At 47.3% G+C, this 23,313-nt stretch overlaps 1 protein-coding gene across 4 annotated transcripts in view; it reads left to right on the forward strand.

The window, feature by feature from the left end:
- Positions 1 to 4,191: 4,191 nt before the first annotated feature.
- LOC135054878 (gastrula zinc finger protein XlCGF57.1-like) overlaps positions 4,192 to 23,313 on the forward strand; it is an 84,050-nt gene continuing 64,928 nt past the window's right edge. Inside the window, exons 1-3 of one of the 4 annotated variants that reach the window (XM_063958302.1) lie at positions 4,192 to 4,366; positions 5,486 to 5,620; positions 5,750 to 5,941. In XM_063958302.1, coding sequence (XP_063814372.1) covers positions 5,543 to 5,620; positions 5,750 to 5,941 — 270 coding nt within the window. In that variant the 5' untranslated portion in view covers positions 4,192 to 4,366; positions 5,486 to 5,542. Of the gene's footprint in view, positions 4,367 to 5,485; positions 5,621 to 5,749; positions 5,942 to 23,313 lie in introns of those variants that run through there. The other 3 variants (XM_063958301.1, XM_063958304.1, XM_063958305.1) reach the window with 3 other exon arrangements.

Here is a 23,313-nt window from a genome sequence, read left to right on the forward strand (position 1 = left end):
AAACCATTTCATGGTCAGAGTGCTCCAGGAATTATATTGTTTATTATTGCCATTATTTAACCTTGAATGCTGTCTGTTACACGGAGTCTCAAAATAAACTTTTATTTTGACTTTTACCTGGTTGTCAGGGTCACACCTTCGGGTTTCATTTAAACACTTACATGTCCAGGGGTCTGATTAAACCTCCCCGGTTTAAGTTCCTCTCAGCCCCTACAACTGAGGCTTTCTCCTGTCAGCCAAAACCCTCAGTTGTGACAGAGGGTAACAGAGCAATCACATATCAAAAGTATTGTCATCATAAATATATAGTTAGCAGGGCAAAAAACAAACAAACATAAGTCATTAGCCACCTCTTCATGTCATTGCCTCTATTGGGCTGAATACAAAGTTAAAGCAAACATGTTGGGGGTGAAAAAAAGTACCACATGGACAAGTACCACAATGCACTGGTTGAGCTAAGCAGGAGCGTAAATGTCGGAGAGCGGGGGTGGGGGTGGAGAGGAAAATTCAAATATAACTAGAGAATTGTGTAGTAACGAACGTGCCTTTTATATGATAGTAACTAGGAGGAGTCGTACCCGGGGCAATATGCGTAAAATGCGCATTTAACATAGCCATCATATCTTAGAACCTAAGAGACCATGAAACATAAATACAGCCTATGTAGCAGAGGTTACGGTAATTCTCTCAGAGAATGTGTACTCAGTAAGAGGAATAACTACATGACACAGTAGTGCCCAGTGGGAGTCATAACTGGGACAAAAGGCTTACATAGACATAGTAGTACATTCATGTTACAGTGCCTAAGAGACCCTGGAATAGGGAACAACATACATAGCAGGGATTTTGACAGTTTGGGGAACAATACAAATACATGGTAAAGCCAAATCCAATCTGTAAGTGCGGCCAGCAAAAAGCCACAATCGAGTCCAGTTTTAGGCTGTAACTTGGCCCATACTGACGAAATATTGGATTTCATGTCGGCCCTCCATCCAGGGAGAGGGGCAGAGTTACTCTGAAAGCTGAAGTTCCAGATGTCCCTGCAAGAGGATATTGTGGAGGAAAAAGCATCATCCTCGCCAAAGTGTAGTAGCGTTGGAGCACTGGGTGTCGGCAGCATGCGAGACGGAGGGGCAGCCATCACCGGGTCATCTGGCTCCCACAGAGGACCCTAGTGTTGGAGAAACAGGTGCACGGAAAGGCAGCGCTGCAGCAGAGTCAGACATGGTGTGCGGTGCAGCCAGACACTCTCCGCAGCAGGTATGAGTGCTCGACTCCGGTGCATAGAAGGTGGCTCCAGATCCAAAGCCAGAATCAAAGTCTTCACTAAGGTCTTAGTGCAGCTGCTACACACAGCTAGAGGTGATTTGCAGGGTATATGCCCAGTATTACAGCAGTTTAAGCCAACAAGGTCTGGAGCCTAGTAAGAAGCGGCCACACCAGAAGTCTGTCTAACATATATTAGTAAATTGATATATTTAAATTGTACAGTATATATCCCAGAGATCGGCTAAATATGTTTTGTTACAAGTCTGTTGGTGAGTAATTGTATTGAAAAAAAAAAAGGTAAAGTATTTTCAGTCAGAAATTTGCTCAGAATTAAAATAGTTTCCCACAGCCAATATTTATTATTTATAATAATAAACTTTATTTATAAGGCGCAACAAGTGGGCCGCAGTGCTGTACGGTAGGCAAAACAATCAGACAGAACAGGGTAAAACAGTACAATATAAATAACAAATAGCACTACAACTCTCAGCACAGCCACTGATGCATGGGGTGCGACCGAAATCTTCTCAATAACCTGAAACCTGTAGCTATTAGCGTGGGCGCAGATAACGTGCAGGCAGTCTGAAGAAACGAAGTCCAGGGTCACAGAGCTCAAGGAGGAGGTGGAGACTGAAGCTGGTGTGTAAGAGAAGTAGGTAATGAGGCCCCTTGTCTTGGAGCTTACAATCTAAATATGGGACAGACTGAAAGGTCACAAGGTGACCACTGACCCACCAGGGCTAACAGATGGCTGGATTTAGGTTGTGGACAAATTTTACGTGTTTACGTTCATCCCGGGGAGGCGGATGTTCCTCATTTAGGGGTGTGAACCAAGGAAAAAATCAGACTAAATGTCCCCCAAAAAAATACAATTCAGAGTATAAATGTACTCATAAAAATTGGTCTGAAGAGAACCCTAAATACGTGCAGAGGATCAGCTACCCCAAACGCAATGAGCATTTTCTGCTTTATTTTTATCTAATTAGACTCCAGGGAGAAAAAGTTAACAAAAATTGATTTATCAATTTAGCAAACCGTTGCCTGTAAATGTAATATATATCCGTATACGAGTAAGACCGGGCTTTAGGTACAAATACACTGCAATTAATGCTCATTGTTTACGTAATGTTCAGATCTTCCAAAACAGTAGTCACCCAGGCCTACACATATGATGATAACATGTGCCCTTGGAAACTGTATTCTATTTTGTCTTCAAACTGTATCGCACTGGCATCGCCCCCAGGAGGGTGTGGACTACGGACCACAATGGGTGTCGCCCTCTGAGGTGGTGACAGCAAAATGACGACTCCTCCTTAGTGACTGTGAGCCGCGTGCTGCTCGAGCAGCACCCGACTGGCAACATGGGGATGGGGGGGGGGGTAATTGCAATTTGGTTCCACGGACCCCAGTAACGCCACAACTATTTCTGTACCTCATAAGGCGCTGCAGACTCTTTGTGGTGGATACCTCCCAACATGACCCTCTCCAGGAGGGACACAATGCTCTGCTTCTGGACTTGTCTCTTAATTTAAGATTGCTGGCACCTGTTTTGAATAGGTTGATGTATAAGAAAGGTGTTTCACCACAGGTGATGGCAATCATAAATTAAGAGGGAAGTCCAGGAACAGAGCATTCTGTCCCTCCTGGAGAGGATCATGGGGGTCATTCCAAGTTGATCGCTCGCTAGCTAGTTTTAGCAGCCGTGCAAACGCTATGCCGCCGCCCACTGGGGAGTGTATTTTAGCTTAGCAGAAGTGCGAACGCATGTGCAGCCGAGCTCTGCAAAAAATGTTTGTGCAGTTTCAGAGTAGCTCTGAACCTGCTCAGCGCTTGCGATCACTTCAGCCTATTCGTGTCCGGATTTGACGTCATACACCCGCCCACGCCTGCGTTTTTTAAGACACGCCTGCGTTTTTGCACACACTCCCTGAAAACGGTCAGTTGACACCCAGAAACGCCCCATTTCTGTCAATCTTCTCACGTCCGTCAGTGTGACTGAAAACTTCGGTAGAACCTGTGCACAACCACAACGAGCTTTGTACCCGAACGACGCGCGTGCGCATTGCGGCCCATACGCATGCGCAGAAATGCTGATTTTTAGCCTGATCGCTGCGCTGCGAACGGCAACTAGCGATCAACTCGGAATGACCCCCCGTGTTGGAATTATGGTGGTGCCATAACAGCAATAACAACAAGAGCTTCCCTGACTTGCTATCTGATAGTAATACCTGGTCTGAAACATTACAGTTGATGTCTATAGATTACATACCCTCCAACATGACCCGCCCCACTAGGTACAAAATGCTCTGTTTCTGGACTTCCCTCCTAATTTATTATTGCTATCACCTGTGAAGAAACAGCTTTCCTATCATGTAACTAGTTCAACACAGGTGCTGGCAATCATAAGTTAAGAGGGAAGTCCAGGAACAGAGCATTTTGTACCTAGTGGGGCGGGTCATGTTGGAGGGTCTGTAGATAGTAAATTTCATGCAATATGTTAAGGTATGTGGTGAATTTCTAAGCCACTCTCACTCATATACATAAAGACTCTGAGCTAGTGGCTGCAGCATGACCTTGCTTGACAATCATTATATTAGTATTAGTAATACAACGAACGGAGAACGAAGGAAACATTTAGGAGCTGTAAGGGCGGAAGTTGTCTCCTGCCCACTCGTTTTGTCACGTCCAGGTCCTTTGCACGAAGGCAACATAGACACAACCGTAATACTATGGGTGTGTTACCGGCTACACCCATCCATGTTTGTAACTGGACAGCGTCCCTTAACAAAGATGTCCGCACACAGTTCAGCAGCCAGGTCTTTATCCCCATAGTAACAACACATGGACACCAGGGACGCTCGGCGCCTGCGAATCAGTAATGGCTCGTAAGTGCGCATGTGCAATAAAAAAAATAAAAAAAATAAAAAAATTGTGGACGCTTGGCGCCTGCGCAGGAGCAGCGGCGCTGACTGGCATCGTACAGGTATTTTGCGTCTCCCGTGATGCTCCGGGCTCCCTAGTGTCATATCGCCCGCGACGTAATGGCGTCTGAGCCGGCGGAGAAGGAGTAGGGAGCATTCCTCTGGGCAGCCTGTGGGTGAGGAGCTCAGTCTATATGTTGTGCATCTGTGTTTGTCCCCCGAGGGCTGCTGCATGGTGCTGCTGGGGATATCTTCTTGTATGGGCACCTCACTAGTATATGCTCAGCACCACTCTATGGCTCCACTATGTGTAAACACTATGCAATGTTGTCAAGGCTTAGCCCTAGTGCTGTCTGCATCATTATACACTGTGTGTGTGTGTGTATGTATGTATGTGTATATATATATATATATATATATATATATATATATATATATATATATATATATATATATATATATATATACACAATTAGTATAATTATAGAAGACTCTTATGATCTAAATGGGTAGTTTGAAATCTACTGGTGCTGACCAGTCTACTGTATAATTAGTGCAGACCATTAGATTTAGGTGTACCATATAGAAATAAATGGATGTGCATTTCTCCTAGCACTAAGGGTGGGTACACACTAGGCATTGTGCTGTATTAGCAACGTCACCTAGTGTATTCCCTTCCCAGCTGGGGTTGTCGTCAGCAGTGCGTACACACTGAGCAATATGCAAACAATATCGCTCTGTGACGTTACGCCACGGCCGGGCTGTGCATGCAGCATTTGGATGACAGTCCAAATTGAGCTGCATGCATGGCTGACAGCTAGGGTCGGTAATGGTAAACAACGTCACTGAGGAAGGGCAAAATGAGCAATGTTGTTTACTTTAAAGGCAAGTATGTACCCACCTTAAGATGATTGTCTAGAATTGGGTTGTGTGGTGGTGAGGGGCACTTGGGGAAGTTACAGGTTGTCTTATTGTACTGTACAATAAAAAAAATAATAATAATTTTAAAATGTAAGTGAATTGTGCTAAGCAACCTATAACTTAACCTCATTTTGTCACTGCATGTGTAATGGATCTGTTAGCTGCCTGCTATGGCCGTTTGTGCATTCCACTTTGCCATAAATGTAATGTAAACTCTGTATTAGTCTCTTTAGTACACTTGCACTCAGCTACTATAGTGTATGCCTTGACACAATTAGTTTCAGGTTTCATTGACACCTGAAATGATGATATAGAGGATTTACTGTAGTCGATCCAGGTTGTTCATATCTCATTCTTCATGTCTATACATACAGGGAGCATCTTGTATCAGTCATCCCACCAGGATCAGAACCCATTCCCAGGTCTTAAGGATGGATAGTGACAGGAGTCACATGACTGAGCGGATACTAAACCTCACCCTGGAGATCATCTACCTGCTGACCGGAGAGGTGAGGGCTTCTGGGAGTGTCACAGGGACATCATTACTCTCAGTCACAACAACAGGGCCCTGCAGAACATTATAGGGTAGTGAGCCATCTTTCTGTACGATATTTACTAGTGACTGTCTCCTCATTTAGGATTATGTACCATTGAAGAAGGATGGTGATTGTGAGACACCTAGCCGCAGCTGTCTGTATGTGTCCAGAGGAGGGAGCAGAACCCAGAACCCCATGAAGGTGCCACCACCTCACTCACTGATACATGAGAGAGACAATGGCCAGAAAATCCTGGAACTAACCAACAAGATCATTCAGCTGCTGACTGGAGAGGTGACTGCTGGGAATGGGGCATTATACAGTAACACTAGGAGGGGTATGGGTCATTTGGTCGACCACTATTGGTCGACATGAGTTTTTTTTGGTGTTACTTTCTTCGTAAAATGGCGGGGAACCCCGACTAGTGCACCGTGTCCCCTCGCATGGCTCGCTTCGCTCAACATGCTTAGGGCAAGGTGCCTCGCTGTGCTCGGCACAGGTTACTGGTTCCAGTTGTAGTCCACGTGGATCGTAAAGTGTGAAAAAGTAAAAAAAATGTTTTCCTCATACGTCCTAGAGGATGCTGGGGTCACCATTAGAACCATGGGGTATAGACTGGATCCGCAGGAGACATGGGTACTTTAAGACTTTGAAATGGTGTGAACTGGCTCCTCCCTCTATGCCTCTCCTCCAGACTCCAGTTTTAGAATTGTGTCCAGTGAGACTGGACGCACTACAGGGGAGCTCTACTGAGTTTCTCTGAAAAGACTTTTGTTAGGTTTTTTTATGTTCAGGGAGACCTGCTGGCAACAGTCTCCCTGCTTCGTGGGACTTAGGGAAGAGAAGTATGACCCACTTCCAGTGAGTTCAAGGGCCCTGCTTCTGGCTACAGGACACCATTAGCTCCTGAGGGTGCTGATCGCTGGGTACGCCTAGATGCTCACTCCCGCAGCCGGCCGTCACCCCCTTACAGAGCCAGAAGTCAGAAGACAGGTGAGTAACCGAAGTAAAGAAGACTTCTTCTTCAGTGACGGCATTTTCTGAGGTACCGTGCAGCGGGCAGACGCTGCACGCCAAGCTCCCACTCACACAGCACTACAGGGTGCAGGGCGCGCGCGGGGGGGGGGGGGGGGGGGGCGGCGGCGCCGCCCTGGACAGCTGGAAAACATCTTCATTAATTCCACTGGCAAGAGGGGACATTAGTGCCGCGGCACTGTCCCAACCCCTGCCAGTATAAATACTAAGAAAAGCGGGACAGAAGCGCGCCGTTAAGGGGGCAGAGCTTCTTCCTCACAGCGCCATTTCCTCTCCACAAGCTGCAGAGACGCTGGTCCTCCTCACACTGACAAGTACCAGGGGTGCAAAACGGAGGGGGGAGGCATGTAAATTGGTGTAATATATGTGATAGTAAAAGCGCTATAGGTCTGAGGCATTGTCTTGGTGATTTCAGACCCGTTGTTCTAGCGCTGGGTTGTGAGCTGGCAAATCCCCTCTGTGTCTCTTTGACAGACTTTACTGGGTGTTTGGTGCACGAGTGTCGACATGTCTGAGGCTGAAGGCTCTTCCCAGGAAGAGGCTGTATTAGGGACACAAACGACTGTGGCGGTGACCCCGTCGGCACCGCCGACGCCTGATTGGGTAAATGTGTTGAACGCCTTGAATGCTAATGTGGCTCTTATTAGTAAGAGGCTAGATAAGTCTGAGTTGCAGACCCAGGCATGGAAGATATGTTATTCCAAAGTCAGGTCCCCTCAGGGTCACAAAAACGTACGTTGGCCCAGTTGGCAGACACTGATACCGACACGGACTCTGATTCCAGTGTCGACTATAGCGATTCCAGATTAGATCCAAAATTGGCAAAAAGCATTCAGTACATGATTGTGGCGGTTAAAGATGTATTACATATCACTGAGGACCCGGCTGTCCCTGATAAAGGGGTCTGTATGGTATAAAGAAAGGAAACCTGAGATAACGTTTCCTCTCTCTCATGAACTGAACACGCTATTTGAAAAAGTCTGGGAAGGTCCTGACAGAAAGTTTCAGATTCCCAAAAGAATTATGGCAGCTTATCCGTTTCCTCGACGGATAGGGAAAAGTGTGAGTCGCCCCCTACTGTGGACAAGGCCCTGTCATGTTTCTCTAAAAATGTGGCTCTCCCGTCACCTGACACGGCGGCCCTTAAGGATCCTGCAGATCATAAACAAGAAACTACGTTGACCTCCATTTATGCGACCACTGGTACGCTACTCAGACCTGTCATTGCATCTGCGTGGGTAAGTAGTGCTATCGAAAAGTGGGCAGATAACTTGTCATCTGATATAGATACCCTAGATAGGGATAGCATCCTCTTGACGCTGGGTTATATCAAGGACGCTGCAGCATACCTTAAGGAAGCTGCGAGAGATATTGGTCTTTTGGGATCAAAGGCCAATGCCATGGCAGTCTCGGCTAGGCGTGCGTTGTGGATTCACCAATGGAATGCTGATGCTGACTCCAAGAAAAGGATGGAATCTCTACCATATAAAGGTAAGGCCTTATTTGGAGATGGCCTTGATGATTTGATATCTACGTCTACCGCGGGTAAGTCATCCTTTTTACCTTTATGTTCCTCCACAACAAAAGAAAACGCACCACTATCAGATGCAGTCCTTTCGGCCCAATAAATACAGAAAGGGCAGAGGTTCTTCCTTCCTTGCTACTAGGGGAAGGGGAAGAGGTAAACGATCTCCAGCCTTGTTAGGCTCCCAGGAGCAGAAGTCCTCCCAGGCTTCTGCCAATTCCACCGCATGACGTTGGGGCTCCTATGCGGGAGTCCGCATCGGTGGGGGCCCGTCTCAAACTCTTCCGTCAGTTTTGGGTTCGTTCGGACCTAGACCCATGGATTTTACAAATAGTATTTCAAGGGTACAAGCTGTAGTTTCAAGACGTACCCCCTCGCCGTTTTTTCAAATTGGCCTTACCAACTTTTTTTCCGGACAGGGAGGTAGTTTGCGACGCAATACAAAAATTGTGTCAAAATCAAGTTATCGTTAGGGTTCCCCAGTCACAACAGGGAGAAGGTTTTTATTCGAGCCTGTTTGTGGTCCCGAAGCCGGACGGCTCGGTCAGACCAATCCTAAACCGGAAATCCCTAAATTTCTACCTAAAGAAATTCAAATTCAAGATGGAGTATCTCCGAGCAGTGATCTCCAGTCTGGAGGAAGGGGATTTTATGGTGTCGGTGGACATAAAGGATGCCTACTTACATGTTCCCATTTATCCTCTGCATCAGGCTTACCTGAGGTTTGCAATTCAGGATTGTCATTACCAATTTCAAACGTTGCCGTTTGGTCTATCCACGGCTCCGAGGATTTTCACCAAAGTGATGGCGGAGATGATGGTTCTCCTTCGCAAGCAAGGAGTCACAATTATCCCATAGTTTGACGATCTCCTGATAAAGGCGAGATCCAGGGACCAGTTGGTGCGAAACGTTGCACTCTCCATGACAGTTCTTCAACAACATGGTTGTCTCCTAAACTTGCCAAAATCACAGTTGATTCCGACGACGCGGTTGTCGTTTTTGGGAATGATATTGGACACAGAACTACAGAGAGTTTTTCTTCCAGTGGAAAAGGCTCTGGAACTTCAGAGTCTTGTCAAACAAATTCTGAAACCAGCAAGAGTGTCAATCCATCAATGCATTCGGTTGCTTGGGAAGATGGTTGCGGCCTACGAGGCCATTAAGTTTGGCAGGTTCCATGCCAGAGTGTTCCAGTGGGACCTGTTGGACAAGTGGACCGGGTCCCATCTACACATGCACCAGAGGATAATCCTGTCTTCCAAGACCAGGGTATCACTCCTGTGGTGGCTACATAGCTCTCACCTCCTAGAGTTGCGCAGGTTCGGGATACAGGACTGGATCCTAGTGACCACGGATGCAAGCCTCCGAGGCTGGGGGGCAGTCACAATGGGAGAAAACTTCCAAGGAAGATGGTAAAGTCAGGAAACTTGTCTCCACATAAATGTTCTGGAGTTAAGGGCCATTTACAACGGCCTTCTGCAAGCGGAACATCTTCTTCGAGATCTGTCAAATCTTCAACTGATATTGATTGTGAAGTGACTCGTTCTCCTTCCTTTTCTTCAACAGGTAATTCCATCTACTACACTTCTGCAGAACATTGCACTCAAATAACTGCTTGTGAATATATACTTGTCTAGGTTTATTGTAAATGAGAGCTGCATATTATCACTACTGATTGCACTGAAATAGTAATTAGGAAATTGGGTGTTAAGAATTATAGCATTGCTATAGGCATAAGGCATCTGCTTTTATATTAGATTGCTTATGCACATGATGGGTTGCTATTGATAAATTGGAATGTTATCTCCTGAGTATAGGCATGAGGGCATGACTGTAATAAATCTCAGTTGGTTGATTTGTTTGGTTGTTTTCTTAAAACTGTTTTATTACTAGTCATTGCTGGGGGAGGGATCATTGGAGTTTGGGTGTAATCAGTGTGTTCACATGCTTGGTCCATTACTTAAAGAGCATCAGGAAGGCTTAGGCCGTAGGCTTGTGGGCCATTACTTCGAAGGATGTTATTCAAAGGATAAATACAAGTTTAAAAATAATTTCGACGTTACACCGACGTTAAACCGAAAGAAAACAGAAGGACAACAGTCAATCCACAATCTGGACCACTAAATGACGGCTTTCAAACAAATGTGAGTCCAATTCCTCTACACATCAAACTACTCCAGCCTGAGTAACCCATACTTATAACTTAAATCTGTGATGGGAACGCTGTAAGACCTTTCCACTTCATCCGCAACTACTCAAATTTATGTCTATATCTTACCAAAACCATCTGAATTCTCACCTGTACCAATGTTATCTGTCTTTTCTCTTACGTCCTAGAGGATGCTGGGGACTCCGTAAGGACCATGGGGTATAGACGGGCTCCGCAGGAGACATGGGCACTCTTAAGACCTTTTAATGGGCGTGAGCTGGCTCCTCCCTCTATGCCCCTCCTCCAGACCTCAGTTAGATTCTGTGCCCAGAGGAGACTGGTCACAAACTAGGGGAACTCTACTGAGTTTCTCTAGAAAAGACTTTTGTTAGGTTTTTTTTATTTTCAGGGAGCACTGCTGGCAACAGGCTCCCTGCTTCGTGGGACTGAGAGGAGAGAAGCAGGACTACTTTACTGATAGGCTCTGCTTCTTAGGCTACTGGACACCATTAGCTCCAGAGGGTCGGAACACAGGTGTCGTCCTCGCTGTTCGTCCCAGAGCCGCGCCGCCGTCCTCCTCGCAGAGCCGGAAGAAAGAAGCCGGATGAGTATAGGAAGCAAGAAGACTTCAGATCTTCATGAGGTACCGCGCAGCGGTCGCGCTGCGCGCCATTGCTCCCACGCACACACAGGCACAGCAAGGGTGCAGGGCGCAGGGGGGGCGCCCTGGGCAGCAATTTTTACCTCCATATATAGACTGGCACAAGTATAGATACTGCTGAGGCAGTATATAAAGCCCCGCCAGTATAAAGAAACAGCGGGACCGAAGCCCGCCATCGAGGGGGCGGAGCTTGTTCCCTCAGCTCTAACCAGCGCCATTTTCTCCACAGGGAAGCTTCTCCCGGACTCTTCCCCTGCTGTACACAAGTAACAGGGTGCAAAACGAGGGGGGGGACACATTAATTTGGTGCAAAAGTTATTTTTATAAAAGCGCTTACTAGTCTGGGACTTTGTTTCAGAACCACAGGGCGCTGGGTGTGAGCTGGCATACTTTCTCTCTGTCTCTCCAAAGGGCCTTATTATGGGTCTGTCCCCATATCCATATATCCCAGTGTGTGTGTGGGGTGTCAGTACGTGTGTGTCGACATGTCTGAAGCGGAAGGCTCTTCTAGGGAGGATGCAGAGCAGATGATAGTATTGTCTCCGGAGGCACCGCCGACGGCTAATTGGGTTGTCATGTGGAATGTTGTGAATGCGAATGTGGCTTTATTACATAAGAGATTGGACAAAGCAGAGTCCAAATGCCAACAAGGGAGTCGCTCCATGGCTCTTACTGTGGCACAAGACCCTTCAGGGTCCCAAAAATGTCCCTTTACCCAGATAGCAGACACTGATACCGACACGGATTCCGACTCTAGTGTCGACTATGATGAGGCAAAGTTGCACCCAAGGGTGGCAAAGAGTATTCAATACATGATTATTGCGATAAAAGATGTATTACATATCACAGAGGACCCGTCTGTCCCGGACACACGGGTCTGTATGTTTAAAGGGAAGAAACCTGAGGTAACATTTCCCCCATCACATGAGCTGAACGCTTTATTTGAAAAGGCTTGGGAAACTCCAGACAAGAGGCTGCAGATTCCCAAGAGAATTAAAATGGCGTATCCTTTCCCCTCACAGGACAGGTTACGGTGGGAATCCTCACCCACGGTGGACAAGGCCCTTACGCGCTTGTCCAAAAAGGTGGCCCTACCGTCCCGGACACGGCGACCTTAAAAGATCCTGCGGATCGCAGGCAGGAAACTACCTTAAAATCAATTTATGCGACTACGGGAACCCTGCTCAGACCGGCGGTAGCGTCGGCATGGGTGGGGAGCGCAATTGCAGCATGGGCAGGTAACTTGTCATCTGACATGGACACCCTCGATAAAGACAGTGTTTTGTTGACATTAGGTCACATAAAGGACGCAGCGTTATATATGAGGGAGGCTGCGAGAGATATTGGGCTCTTGGGTTCAAGAGCAAATGCCATGGCAATTTCAGCTAGGAAGTCACTGTGGACCCGCCAATGGACTGGGGATGCTGACTCCAAGAGACTTATGGAGGCTTTACCTTACAAGGGTGAAGTTCTGTTTGGGGAAGGCCTTGCGGACCTGATTTCCACAGCTACCGCGGGTAAGTCTTCTTTTCTGCCTTACATTCCCCCACAGCAAAAGAAAACACCTCCATACCAGATGCAGTCCTTTCGGTCTCATAAATTCAGAAAGGGGCGCGGTTCATCCTTCCTCGCCAGAGGTAGGGGGGAAAGAACACCAGCTTCGGCTAGTTCCAAGGAACAAAAGTCCTCCCCGACCTCTACCAAATCCACCGCATGATGCTGGGGCCCCGCTGCGGGAGTCCGCACCGGTGGGGGCACGTCTTCAGCCAGGTCTGGGTTCATTCGGACTTGGATCCTTGGGTGATAAGAATTGTCGCAAGGCTACAAACTGGAGTTAGAAGAGGTGCCTCCACGCCGATTTTTCAAATCTGCCTTGCCAGCTTCTCTCCCAGAGAGAGCAATAGTTTCGGCGGCTATACAAAAGCTGTGTCAACAGCAAGTGATTATCCAGGTTCCCCAGTTGCAACAGGGAAAGGGGTTCTATTCAACCCTGTTTGTGGTCCCGAAGACGGACGGTTCGGTCAGACCGATTCTGGACCTAAAATCCCTAAATCTATATTTGAAGAGATTCAAATTCAAAATGGAATCTCTCCGGGCAGTGATCTCCAGCCTGGAAGGGGGGGATTTTATGGTGTCACTAGACATAAAGGATGCATACCTTCATGTCCCCATATATCCTCCTCATCAGGCGTTTCCTGAGATTCGCTGTACAGGATTGTCATTACCATTTTTAGACGTTGCCGTTTGGGCTATCCACGGCCCCGACAATTTTCACCAAGGTGATGGCAGAAATGATGGTACTCCTGCGCAAGCAGGGTGTCAAAATAATCCCGTACTTGGACGATCTCCTGATAAAAGCGAGATCAAGAGTACAATTACTGAAGAGCGTGGCTCTCTCTCTGAGGGTGCTACAACAACACGGCTGGCTTCTAAATTTGCCAAAGTCGCAGTTGGTCCCGACAACTCGGCTGTCGTTTTTGGAACTTTTCAGTGGGACCTACTGAGCAAGTGGTCAGGGTCCCATCTCCAAATGCATCAGATGATAAGCCTGTCCCCCAGGGACAGGATTTCTCTCCTGTGGTGGCTCTAGAGTGCTCACCTTCTAGAGGGTCGCAGGTTTGGAATTCAAGATTGGGTTCTCGTGACCACGGACGCAAGCCTCCTGGGTTGGGGAGCAGTCACACGGGGAAAAAAAACCTTTCAGGGTATATGGTCAAGCCAGGAGGCTTGTCTGCACATAAACGTGCTGGAATTAAGGGCCATATACAACGGCCTGAGACAGGCGGAGCATCTCCTTCGCAACCTATCCGTTCTGATCCAGTCAGACAATATCACAGCCATGGCGCATGTAAACCGCCAGGGCGGAACAAGGAGCAGAGCTGCAATGGCGGAGGCCACCAGGATTCTTCGCTGGGCGGAAAATCATGTAAGCACTTTGTCCTCGGTATTCATTACGGGAGTGGACAACTGGGAAGCAGACTTCCTCAGCAGACACGATCTCCATCCAGGAGAGTGGGGACTTCATCAAGAGATCTTTGCAGAAGTGTCAAGTTGTTGGGGACGCCCTCAAATAGACATGATGGCGTCACGCCTCAACAAGAAGCTTCGGACATATTGTTCAAGGGCAAGGGACCCTCAGGCAATAGCAGTGGACGCGCTACTTACACCGTGGGTGTATCAAGCGGTCTATGTGTTCCCTCCGCTTCCGCTCATCTCAAAAATATTGAGAATCATAAGAACAAAAGTTCAGACGATACTCATTGTCCCAGATTGGCCTCGAAGGGCCTGGGGTATCCAGATCTTCAGGAAATGATCACCGAAGATCTTTGTCCGCTTCCACTCAGAGAGGACCTGTTACAACAGGGACCGTGTGTGTTCCAAGACTTACCGCGATTACGTTTGACGGCATGGCGGTTGAACACCAGATCCTAGCTAGGAAAGGTATTCCGGAGGAAGTCATCTCTTCTCTACTTAAAGCTAGGAAGGAAGTAACGGCGAAGCACTATCACCGTATCTGGAGGAAGTATGTGTCTTGGTGTGAATCCAAGAATGCTCCTACGGAAGAATTCCAGCTGGGTCGTTTTCTCCATTTTCTACAGTCAGGAGTGGATATGGGCCTAAAGTTAGGTTCCATTAAGGTGCAGATTTCGGCCTTATCAATATTCTTTCAGAAGGAATTGGCCTCTCTTCCAGAAGTACAGACTTTTGTGAAAGGAGTACAGCACATCCAACCTCCTTTTGTGCCCCTGTGGCACCGTGGGACCTGAACGTGGTGTTGCAGTTCCTTAAATCACATTGGTTTGAACCACTTCAAACTGATGAGTTAAAATTTCTCACGTGGAAAGTGGTCATGTTATTGGCCTTGGCATCTGCAAGGCGGGTGTCAGAATTGGCGGCCTTGTCCCACAAGAGTCCCTATCTGATTTTCCATGTGGATAGAGCGGAATTGAGAACTCGTCCACAATTTCTACCTAAGGTGGTTTTATCGTTTCACATGAACCAACCTATTGTAGTGCCGGTTGCTACGGATGTCTTGGAGGAGTCCGAGTCCCTTGATGTAGTCAGGGCTTTAAAAATCTATGTAGCCAGAACGGCTCGTATTAGGAAAACAGAGGCTCTGTTTGTCCTATATGCGGCCAACAAGGTTGGCGCTCCTGCTTCCAAGCAGACTATTGCACGCTGGATCTGTAACACGATTCAGCAGGCTCATTCTACGGCAGGATTGCCGTTGCCAAAATTGGTGAAGGCCCATTCCACTAGGAAGGTGGGCTCTTCTTGGGCGGCTGCCCGAGGGGTCTCGGCATTACAGCTTTGCCGAGCAGCTACTTGGTCGGGTTCAAACACTTTTGCAAAATTCTGTAAGTTTGATACCCTGGCTGATGAGGACCTCCTGTTTGATCAATCGGTGCTGCAGAGTCATCCGCACTCTCCCGCCCGGTCTGGAGCTTTGGTATAAACCCCATGGTCCTTACGGAGTCCCCAGCATCCTCTAGGACGTAAGAGAAAATAAGATTTTAAACCTACCGGTAAATCTTTTTCTCCTAGTCCGTAGAGCAGTATTTTCTCTGACGTCCTAAGTGGATGCTGGGACTCCGTAAGGACCAGGGGGAATAGCGGCTCCGCAGGAGACTGGGCACAACTAAAAGAAAGCTTTAGACTACTGGTGTGCACTGGCTCCTCCCACTATGACCCTCCTCCAGACTTCAGTTAGAATCTTGTGCCCGGCTGAGCTGGATGCACACTAGGGGCTCTCCTGAGCTCCTAGAAAGAAAGTATATTTTAGGTTTTTTATTTTACAGTGAGATCTGCTGGCAACAGACTCACTGCAGCGAGGGACTAAGGGGAGAAGAAGCGAACCTACCTAACTGGTGGTAGCTTGGGCTTCTTAGGCTACTGGACACCATTAGCTCCAGAGGGTTCGACCACAGGACCCGACCTCGATGTTCGGTCCCGGAGCCGCGCCGCCGGCCCCCTTACAGAGCCAGAAGCAAGAAGTGTTCCTGAAAATCGGCGGCAGAAGACTTCTGTCTTCAACAAGGTAGCGCACAGCACTGCAGCTGTGCGCCATTGCTCCTCATGCACACCTCACACTCCGGTCACTGATGGGTGCAGGGCGCTGGGGGGGGGCGCCCTGAGGGCAATATAAGACACCTTGGCTGGCAAATCTACACCATATATAGTCAGGAAGGCTATATAGGTGTAAAAATACCCCTGCCAGAATTCCAGAAAAAGCGGGAGAAGTCCGCCGGAAAAGGGGCGGGGCCATCTCCCTCAGCACACTGGCGCCATTTTTCCTTCACAGCTCCGCTGGAAGGACGCTCCCTGGCTCTCCCCTGCAGTGTCAAGCTACATAAGGGTAAAAAAGAGAGGGGGGCACTAAATTTAGGCGCAGTGTATATATATATATATATATATATATATATATATATATATATATATATATATATATATATGTGTAAAAAACAAGAAAAAAATAGCGCCACTTGTGGTAGGTTAGCCCTCACTGCAAATGTAAAATATATGTCCGAATTTACACTCCCTTGGTACAAAGGGTGTCAGCTGGCCCCAAAAATAAAAACAGCAGTGGTAAATTGCTGTAAGAAATGTTATAGGAAACCAAGGAATTGGGTGCTAGCGACCAATGGTGTCTATATTAAAGGAACGTAAAAAGATAGTATATATATATATAAAAAAAGGGGGACTTATATATATAAAAAAACGTATTTATTTTTGCACAATATAAAAGGGAGGATAATACACTGTGGTTTATAAAAATTCACAAAACACAATAGTTAAAAAAAAAATGGAGTAAGAAGTAAAAAGTAAAAAGGTACAAGGTGCAAATCAATTGGTAGTACATATATAAAAAAATGCTTATCTTAGGTACAGGAGGTAGGTCTGAGAAAGATCATGGAGTGTCCAACGCGTTTCGTCCTTCAGGACTTCATCAAGGGTGGTGTGGTACTGAGACAAAGCTCCTATTTATACCACTATCAATTAGACTATGTATGTCATACATAGTCTAATTGATAGTGGTATAAATAGGAGCTTTGTCTCAGTACCACACCACCCTTGATGAAGTCCTGAAGGACGAAACGCGTTGGACACTCCATGATCTTTCTCAGACCTACCTCCTGTACCTAAGATAAGCATTTTTTTATATATGTACTACCAATTGATTTGCACCTTGTACCTTTTTACTTCTTACTCCATTTTTTTTTTAACTATTGTGTTTTGTGAATTTTTATAAACCACAGTGTATTATCCTCCCTTTTATATTGTGCAAAAATAAATACGTTTTTTTATATATATAAGTCCCCCTTTTTTTATATATATATATATACTATCTTTTTACGTTCCTTTAATATAGACACCATTGGTCGCTAGCACCCAATTCCTTGGTTTCATATATATATATATATATATATATAGCATATAATATCTATATATATATATATATATATATATATATATATATATATATATATATATATATATATATATATATATATATATATATATATATATATATATATATATATATATATATATATATATAAGCAGCTATAAGGGAAAAACACTAATTTATAGTGGGATCCCTGTGTTATATAGCGCTCTGGTGTGTGCTGGCATACTCTCTCTCTGTCTCCCCAAAGGGCTTTGTGGGGTCCTGTCCTCTGTCAGAGCATTCCCTGTGTGTATGCGGTGTGTCGGTACGGCTGTGTCGACATGTTTGATGAGGAGGCTTATGTGGAGGCGGAACAGATGCCGATAAATGTGATGTCACCCCCCGCGGGGTCGACACCTGAGTGGATGGTTCTGTGGAAGGAATTACGCGACAGTGTCGACTCCTTGCATAAAAGGTTTGACGACATACCAAATGTGGGACAGCCGGCTTCTCAGCCTGTGCCTGCCCAGGCGTCTCAAAAGCCATCAGGGGCTCTAAAACGCCCGCTACCTCAGATGGCAGACACAGATGTCGACACGGATACTGACTCCAGTGTCGACGACGATGAGACTAATGTATCTTCCAATAGGGCCACACGTTATATGATTGAGGCAATGAAAAATGTGTTGCATATTTCTGATGTTACCCTGGGTACCACAAAAAAGGGTATTATGTTTGGGGAGAAAAAACTACCAGTTGTTTTTCCACCATCTGAGGAATTAAATGAAGTGTGTGAAGAAGCGTGGGCTTCCCCTGATAAGAAACTGGTAATTTCTAAGAGGTTACTAATGGCGTACCCTTTCCCGCCAGAGGATAGGTCACGTTGGGAAACATCCCCTAGGGTGGATAAAGCGCTCACACGCTTGTCAAAGAAGGTGGCACTACCGTCTCCGGATACGGCCGCCCTGAAGGAATCTGCTGATAGAAAGCAGGAGGCTATCCTGAAGTCTATATATACACACACAGAGGTTATACTGAGACCAGCTATTGCTTCAGCATGGATGTGCAGTGCTGCAGCTGCGTGGTCAGATTCCCTGTCGGAAAATATTGATACCCTGGACAGGGACACTATATTGCTAACCGTAGAGCATATTAAAGACGCACTCTTATACATGAGGGATGCACAGAGGGATATTTGCAGGCTGGCATCTAAAATAAGTGCAATGTCCATTTCTGCCAGGAGAGGGTTATGGACTCGGCAGTGGACAGGAGATGCAGATTCTAAAAGGCACATGGAAGTTTTGCCTTATAAGGGTGAGGAGTTGTTCGGGGATGGTCTCTCGGACCTCAGTTCCACAGCAACAGCTGGGAAGTCTAAATTTTTACCCCATGTTCCCTCACAGCCAAAGAAAGCACCGTATTATCAGGTACAGTCCTTTCGGGCAAACGGGTTAGGGGCGCGTCCTTTCTGCCCAGAGGTAGAGGGAAAAAGCTGCAGCATACAGCCAGTTCCCAGGAGCAAAAGTCCTCCCCTGCTTCCTCTAAGTCCACAGCATGACGCTGGGGCTCCACAGGCGGAGCCAGGTACGGTGGGGGCCCGTCTCAAAAATTTCAGCGATCAGTGGGCTCGCTCACGGGTGGATCCCTGGATCTTTCAAGTAGTATCTCAGGGGTACAAGCTGGAATTCGAGACGTCTCCCCCCCGCCGTTTCCTCAAATCTGCCTTACCAACAACTCCCTCAGGCAGGGAGGCAGTGTTACAGGCAATTCACAAGCTGTATTCACAACAGGTGATAGTAAAGGTGCCCCTACTTCAACAAGGACGGGGTTACTATTCCACAATGTTTGTGGTACCGAAACCGGACGGTTCGGTAAGAAGCATTTTAAATTTGAAATCCTTGAACACGTATATAAAAAAATTCAAGTTCAAGATGAAATCGCTCAGGGCGGTTATTGCAAGCCTGGACGAGGGGGATTACATGGTATCACTGGACATCAAGGATGCTTACCTGCATGTCCCCATTTACCATCCTCACCAGGAGTACCTCAGATTTGTGGTACAGGATTGTCATTACCAATTCCAGACGTTGCCGTTCGGTCTATCCACGGCTCCGAGGGTCTTTACCAAGGTAATGGCCGAAATGATGATCCTCCTTCGAAAGAAGGGAGTTTTCTCTAACGTCCTAAGTGGATGCTGGGGACTCCGTAAGGACCATGGGGAATAGCGGCTCCGCAGGAGACTGGGCACAAAAGTAAAAGCTTTAGGACTACCTGGTGTGCACTGGCTCCTCCCCCTATGACCCTCCTCCAAGCCTCAGTTAGATTTTTGTGCCCGAACGAGAAGGGTGCATACTAGGTGGCTCTCCTGAGCTGCTTAGAGTAAAAGTTTAAATTAGGTTTTTTATTTTCAGTGAGTCCTGCTGGCAACAGGCTCACTGCACCGAGGGACTAAGGGGAGAAGAAGCGAACTCACCTGCGTGCAGAGTGGATTGGGCTTCTTAGGCTACTGGACATTAGCTCCAGAGGGACGATCACAGGCCCAGCCATGGATGGGTCCCAGAGCCGCGCCGCCGGCCCCCTTACAGAGCCAGAAGACAGAAGAGGTCCGGAAAATCGGCGGCAGAAGACGTCCTGTCTTCAATAAGGTAGCGCACAGCACCGCAGCTGTGCGCCATTGCTCTCAGCACACTTCACACTCCGGTCACTGAGGGTGCAGGGCGCTGGGGGGGGGCGCCCTGAGACGCAATAAAAACACCTTAGATGGCTAAAAATACATCACATATAGCTCCTGGGCTATATGGATGCATTTAACCCCTGCCAGTTTTTCCTTAAAAAAGCGGGAGAAAGGCCGCCGAGAAGGGGGCGGAGCCTATCTCCTCAGCACACAAGCGCCATTTTCCCTCACAGCTCCGTTGGAGGGAAGCTCCCTGGCTCTCCCCTGCAGTCCTGCACTACAGAAACAGGGTAAAACAAGAGAGGGGGGGCACTAATTTGGCAGATTAATAAATACAGCAGCTATATAAGGGAAAAACACTTATATAAGGTTATCCCTGTGTGTGTGTGTGTGTGTGTGTATATATATATATATATATATATATATATATATATATATATATATATATAATATAGCGATCTGGTGTGTGCTGGCAAACTCTCCCTCTGTCTCCCCAAAGGGCTAGTGGGGTGCTGTCCTATATCAGAGCATTCCCTGTGTGTGTGCTGTGTGTCGGTACGTTGTGTCGACATGTATGAGGAGGAAAATGGTATGGAGGCGGAGCAATTGCCTGTAATAGTGATGTCACCCCCTAGGGAGTCGACACCTGACTGGATGGTCTTATGGAAGGAATTACGTCATAGCGTCAGCACTTTACAAAAGACTGTTGACGACATGAGACAGCCGGAAAAACAGTTAATACCTGTCCAGGCGTCTAAAACACCGTCAGGGGCTCTAAAGCGCCCGTTACCTCAGATGGTCGACACAGACACGGACACTGACTCCAGTGTCGACGGTGAGGAAACAAACGTATTTTCCAGTAGGGCCACACGTTACATGATCACGGCAATGAAGGAGGTTTTGAACATTTCTGATACTACAAGTACCACAAAAAAGGGTATTATGTGGGGTGTGAAAAAACTACCCGTAGTTTTTCCTGAATCAGATGAATTAAATGAGGTGTGTGATGAAGCGTGGGTTTCCCCCGATAAAAAACTGCTAATTTCTAAAAAATTATTGGCATTATACCCTTTCCCGCCAGAGGTTAGGGCGCGTTGGGAAACACCCCCTAGGGTAGATAAGGCGCTCACATGCTTATCAAAACAAGTGGCGTTACCGTCTCCTGATATGGCCGCCCTCAAAGAGCCAGCTGATAGGAAGCTGGAAAATATCCTAAAAAGTATATACACACATACTGGTGTTATACTGCGACCAGCAATCGCCTCAGCCTGGATGTGCAGTGCGGGGCTGGCTTGGTCGGATTCCCTGACTGAAAATATTGATACCCTGGACAGGGACAGTATATTATTGACTATAGAGCATTTAAAGGATGCATTTCTATATATGCGAGATGCACAGAGGGATATTTGCACTCTGGCATCAAGAGTAAGTGCGCTGTCCATTTCTGCCAGAAGAGGGTTATGGACGCGACAGTGGTCAGGTGATGCGGATTCCAAACGGCATATGGAAGTATTGCCGTATAAAGGGGAGGAGTTATTTGGGGTCGGTCTATCGGACCTGGTGGCCACGGCAACGGCTGGGAAATCCACCTTTTTACCCCAGGTCACCTCTCAGCAGAAAAAGACACCGTCTTTTCAGGCTCAGTCCTTTCGTCCCCATAAGGGCAAGCGGGCAAAAGGCCACTCATATCTGCCCCGGGGCAGAGGAAGGGGAAAAAGACTGCAGCAGGCAGCCTCTTCCCAGGAACAGAAGCCCTCCCCCGCTTCTGCCAAGTCCTCAGCATGACGCTGGGGCCTTACAAGCGGACTCAGGTACGGTGGGGGGTCGTCTCAAGAATTTCAGCGCGCAGTGGGCTCACTCGCAAGTGGACCCCTGGATCCTGCAGGTAGTATCTCAGGGGTACAAACTGGAATTCGAGACGTCTCCCCCTCGCCGGTTCCTGAAGTCTGCTTTACCAACGTCTCCCTCCAACAGGGAGGCGGTATTGGAAGCCATTCACAAGCTGTATTCCCAGCAGGTGATAATCAAGGTACCCCTCCTACAACAGGGAAAGGGGTATTATTCCACGCTGTTTGTGGTACCGAAGCCGGACGGCTCGGTGAGACCTATTTTAAATCTGAAATCATTGAACACTTACATACAAAGGTTCAAATTCAAGATGGAGTCACTCAGAGCAGTGATAGCGAACCTGGAAGAAGGGGACTATATGGTGTCTCTGGACATCAAGGATGCTTACCTCCCTGTCCCAATTTGCCCTTCTCACCAAGGGTACCTCAGGTTTGTGGTACAGAACTGTCACTATCTGTTTCAGACGCTGCCGTTTGGATTGTCCACGGCACCCCGGGTCTTTACCAAGGTAATGGCCGAAATGATGATTCTTCTTCGAAGAAAAGGCGTCTTAATTATCCCTTACTTGGACGATCTCCTGATAAGGGCAAGGTCCAGGGAACAGTTAGAGGTCGGAGTAGCACTATCTCAAGTAGTACTACGACAGCACGGGTGGATTCTAAATATTCCAAAATCGCAGCTGATTCCGACGACACGTCTGCTGTTCCTAGGGATGATTCTGGACACAGTCCAGAAAAAGGTGTTTCTCCCAGGGAAGAAAGCCAGGGAGTTATCCGAGCTAGTCAGGAACCTCCTAAAACCAGGCCAAGTGTCAGTGCATCAATGCACAAGGGTCCTGGGAAAAATGGTGGCTTCTTACGAAGCGATTCCATTCGGCAGATTCCACGCAAGAACTTTTCAGTGGGATCTGCTGGACAAATGGTCCGGATCGCATCTTCAGATGCATCAGCGGATAACCCTGTCTCCAAGGACAAGGGTGTCTCTCCTGGGGTGGTTGCAGAGTGCTCATCTTCTAGAGGGCCGCATATTCGGCATTCAGGACTGGGTCCTGGTGACCACGGATGCCAGCCTGAGAGGCTGGGGAGCAGTCACACAGGGAAGAAATTTCAAGGGCTTGTGGTCAAGCATGGAAACGTCATTTCACATAAATATCCTGGAACTAAGGGCCATTTACAATGCCCTAAGTCAAGCAAGGCCTCTGCTTCAGGGTCAGCCGGTGTTGATCCAGTCGGACAACATCACGGCAGTCGCCCACGTAAACAGACAGGGCGGCACAAGAAGCAGGAGGGCAATGGCAGAAGTTGCAAGTATTCTTCGCTGGGCGGAAAATCATGTGATAGCACTGTCAGCAGTGTTCATTCCGGGAGTGGATTGTGAACCGTTGGG

The sequence above is a fragment of the Pseudophryne corroboree genome, chromosome 3, assembly GCF_028390025.1.
Source record: "Pseudophryne corroboree isolate aPseCor3 chromosome 3, aPseCor3.hap2, whole genome shotgun sequence".
Classification (NCBI taxonomy): domain Eukaryota; kingdom Metazoa; phylum Chordata; class Amphibia; order Anura; family Myobatrachidae; genus Pseudophryne; species Pseudophryne corroboree.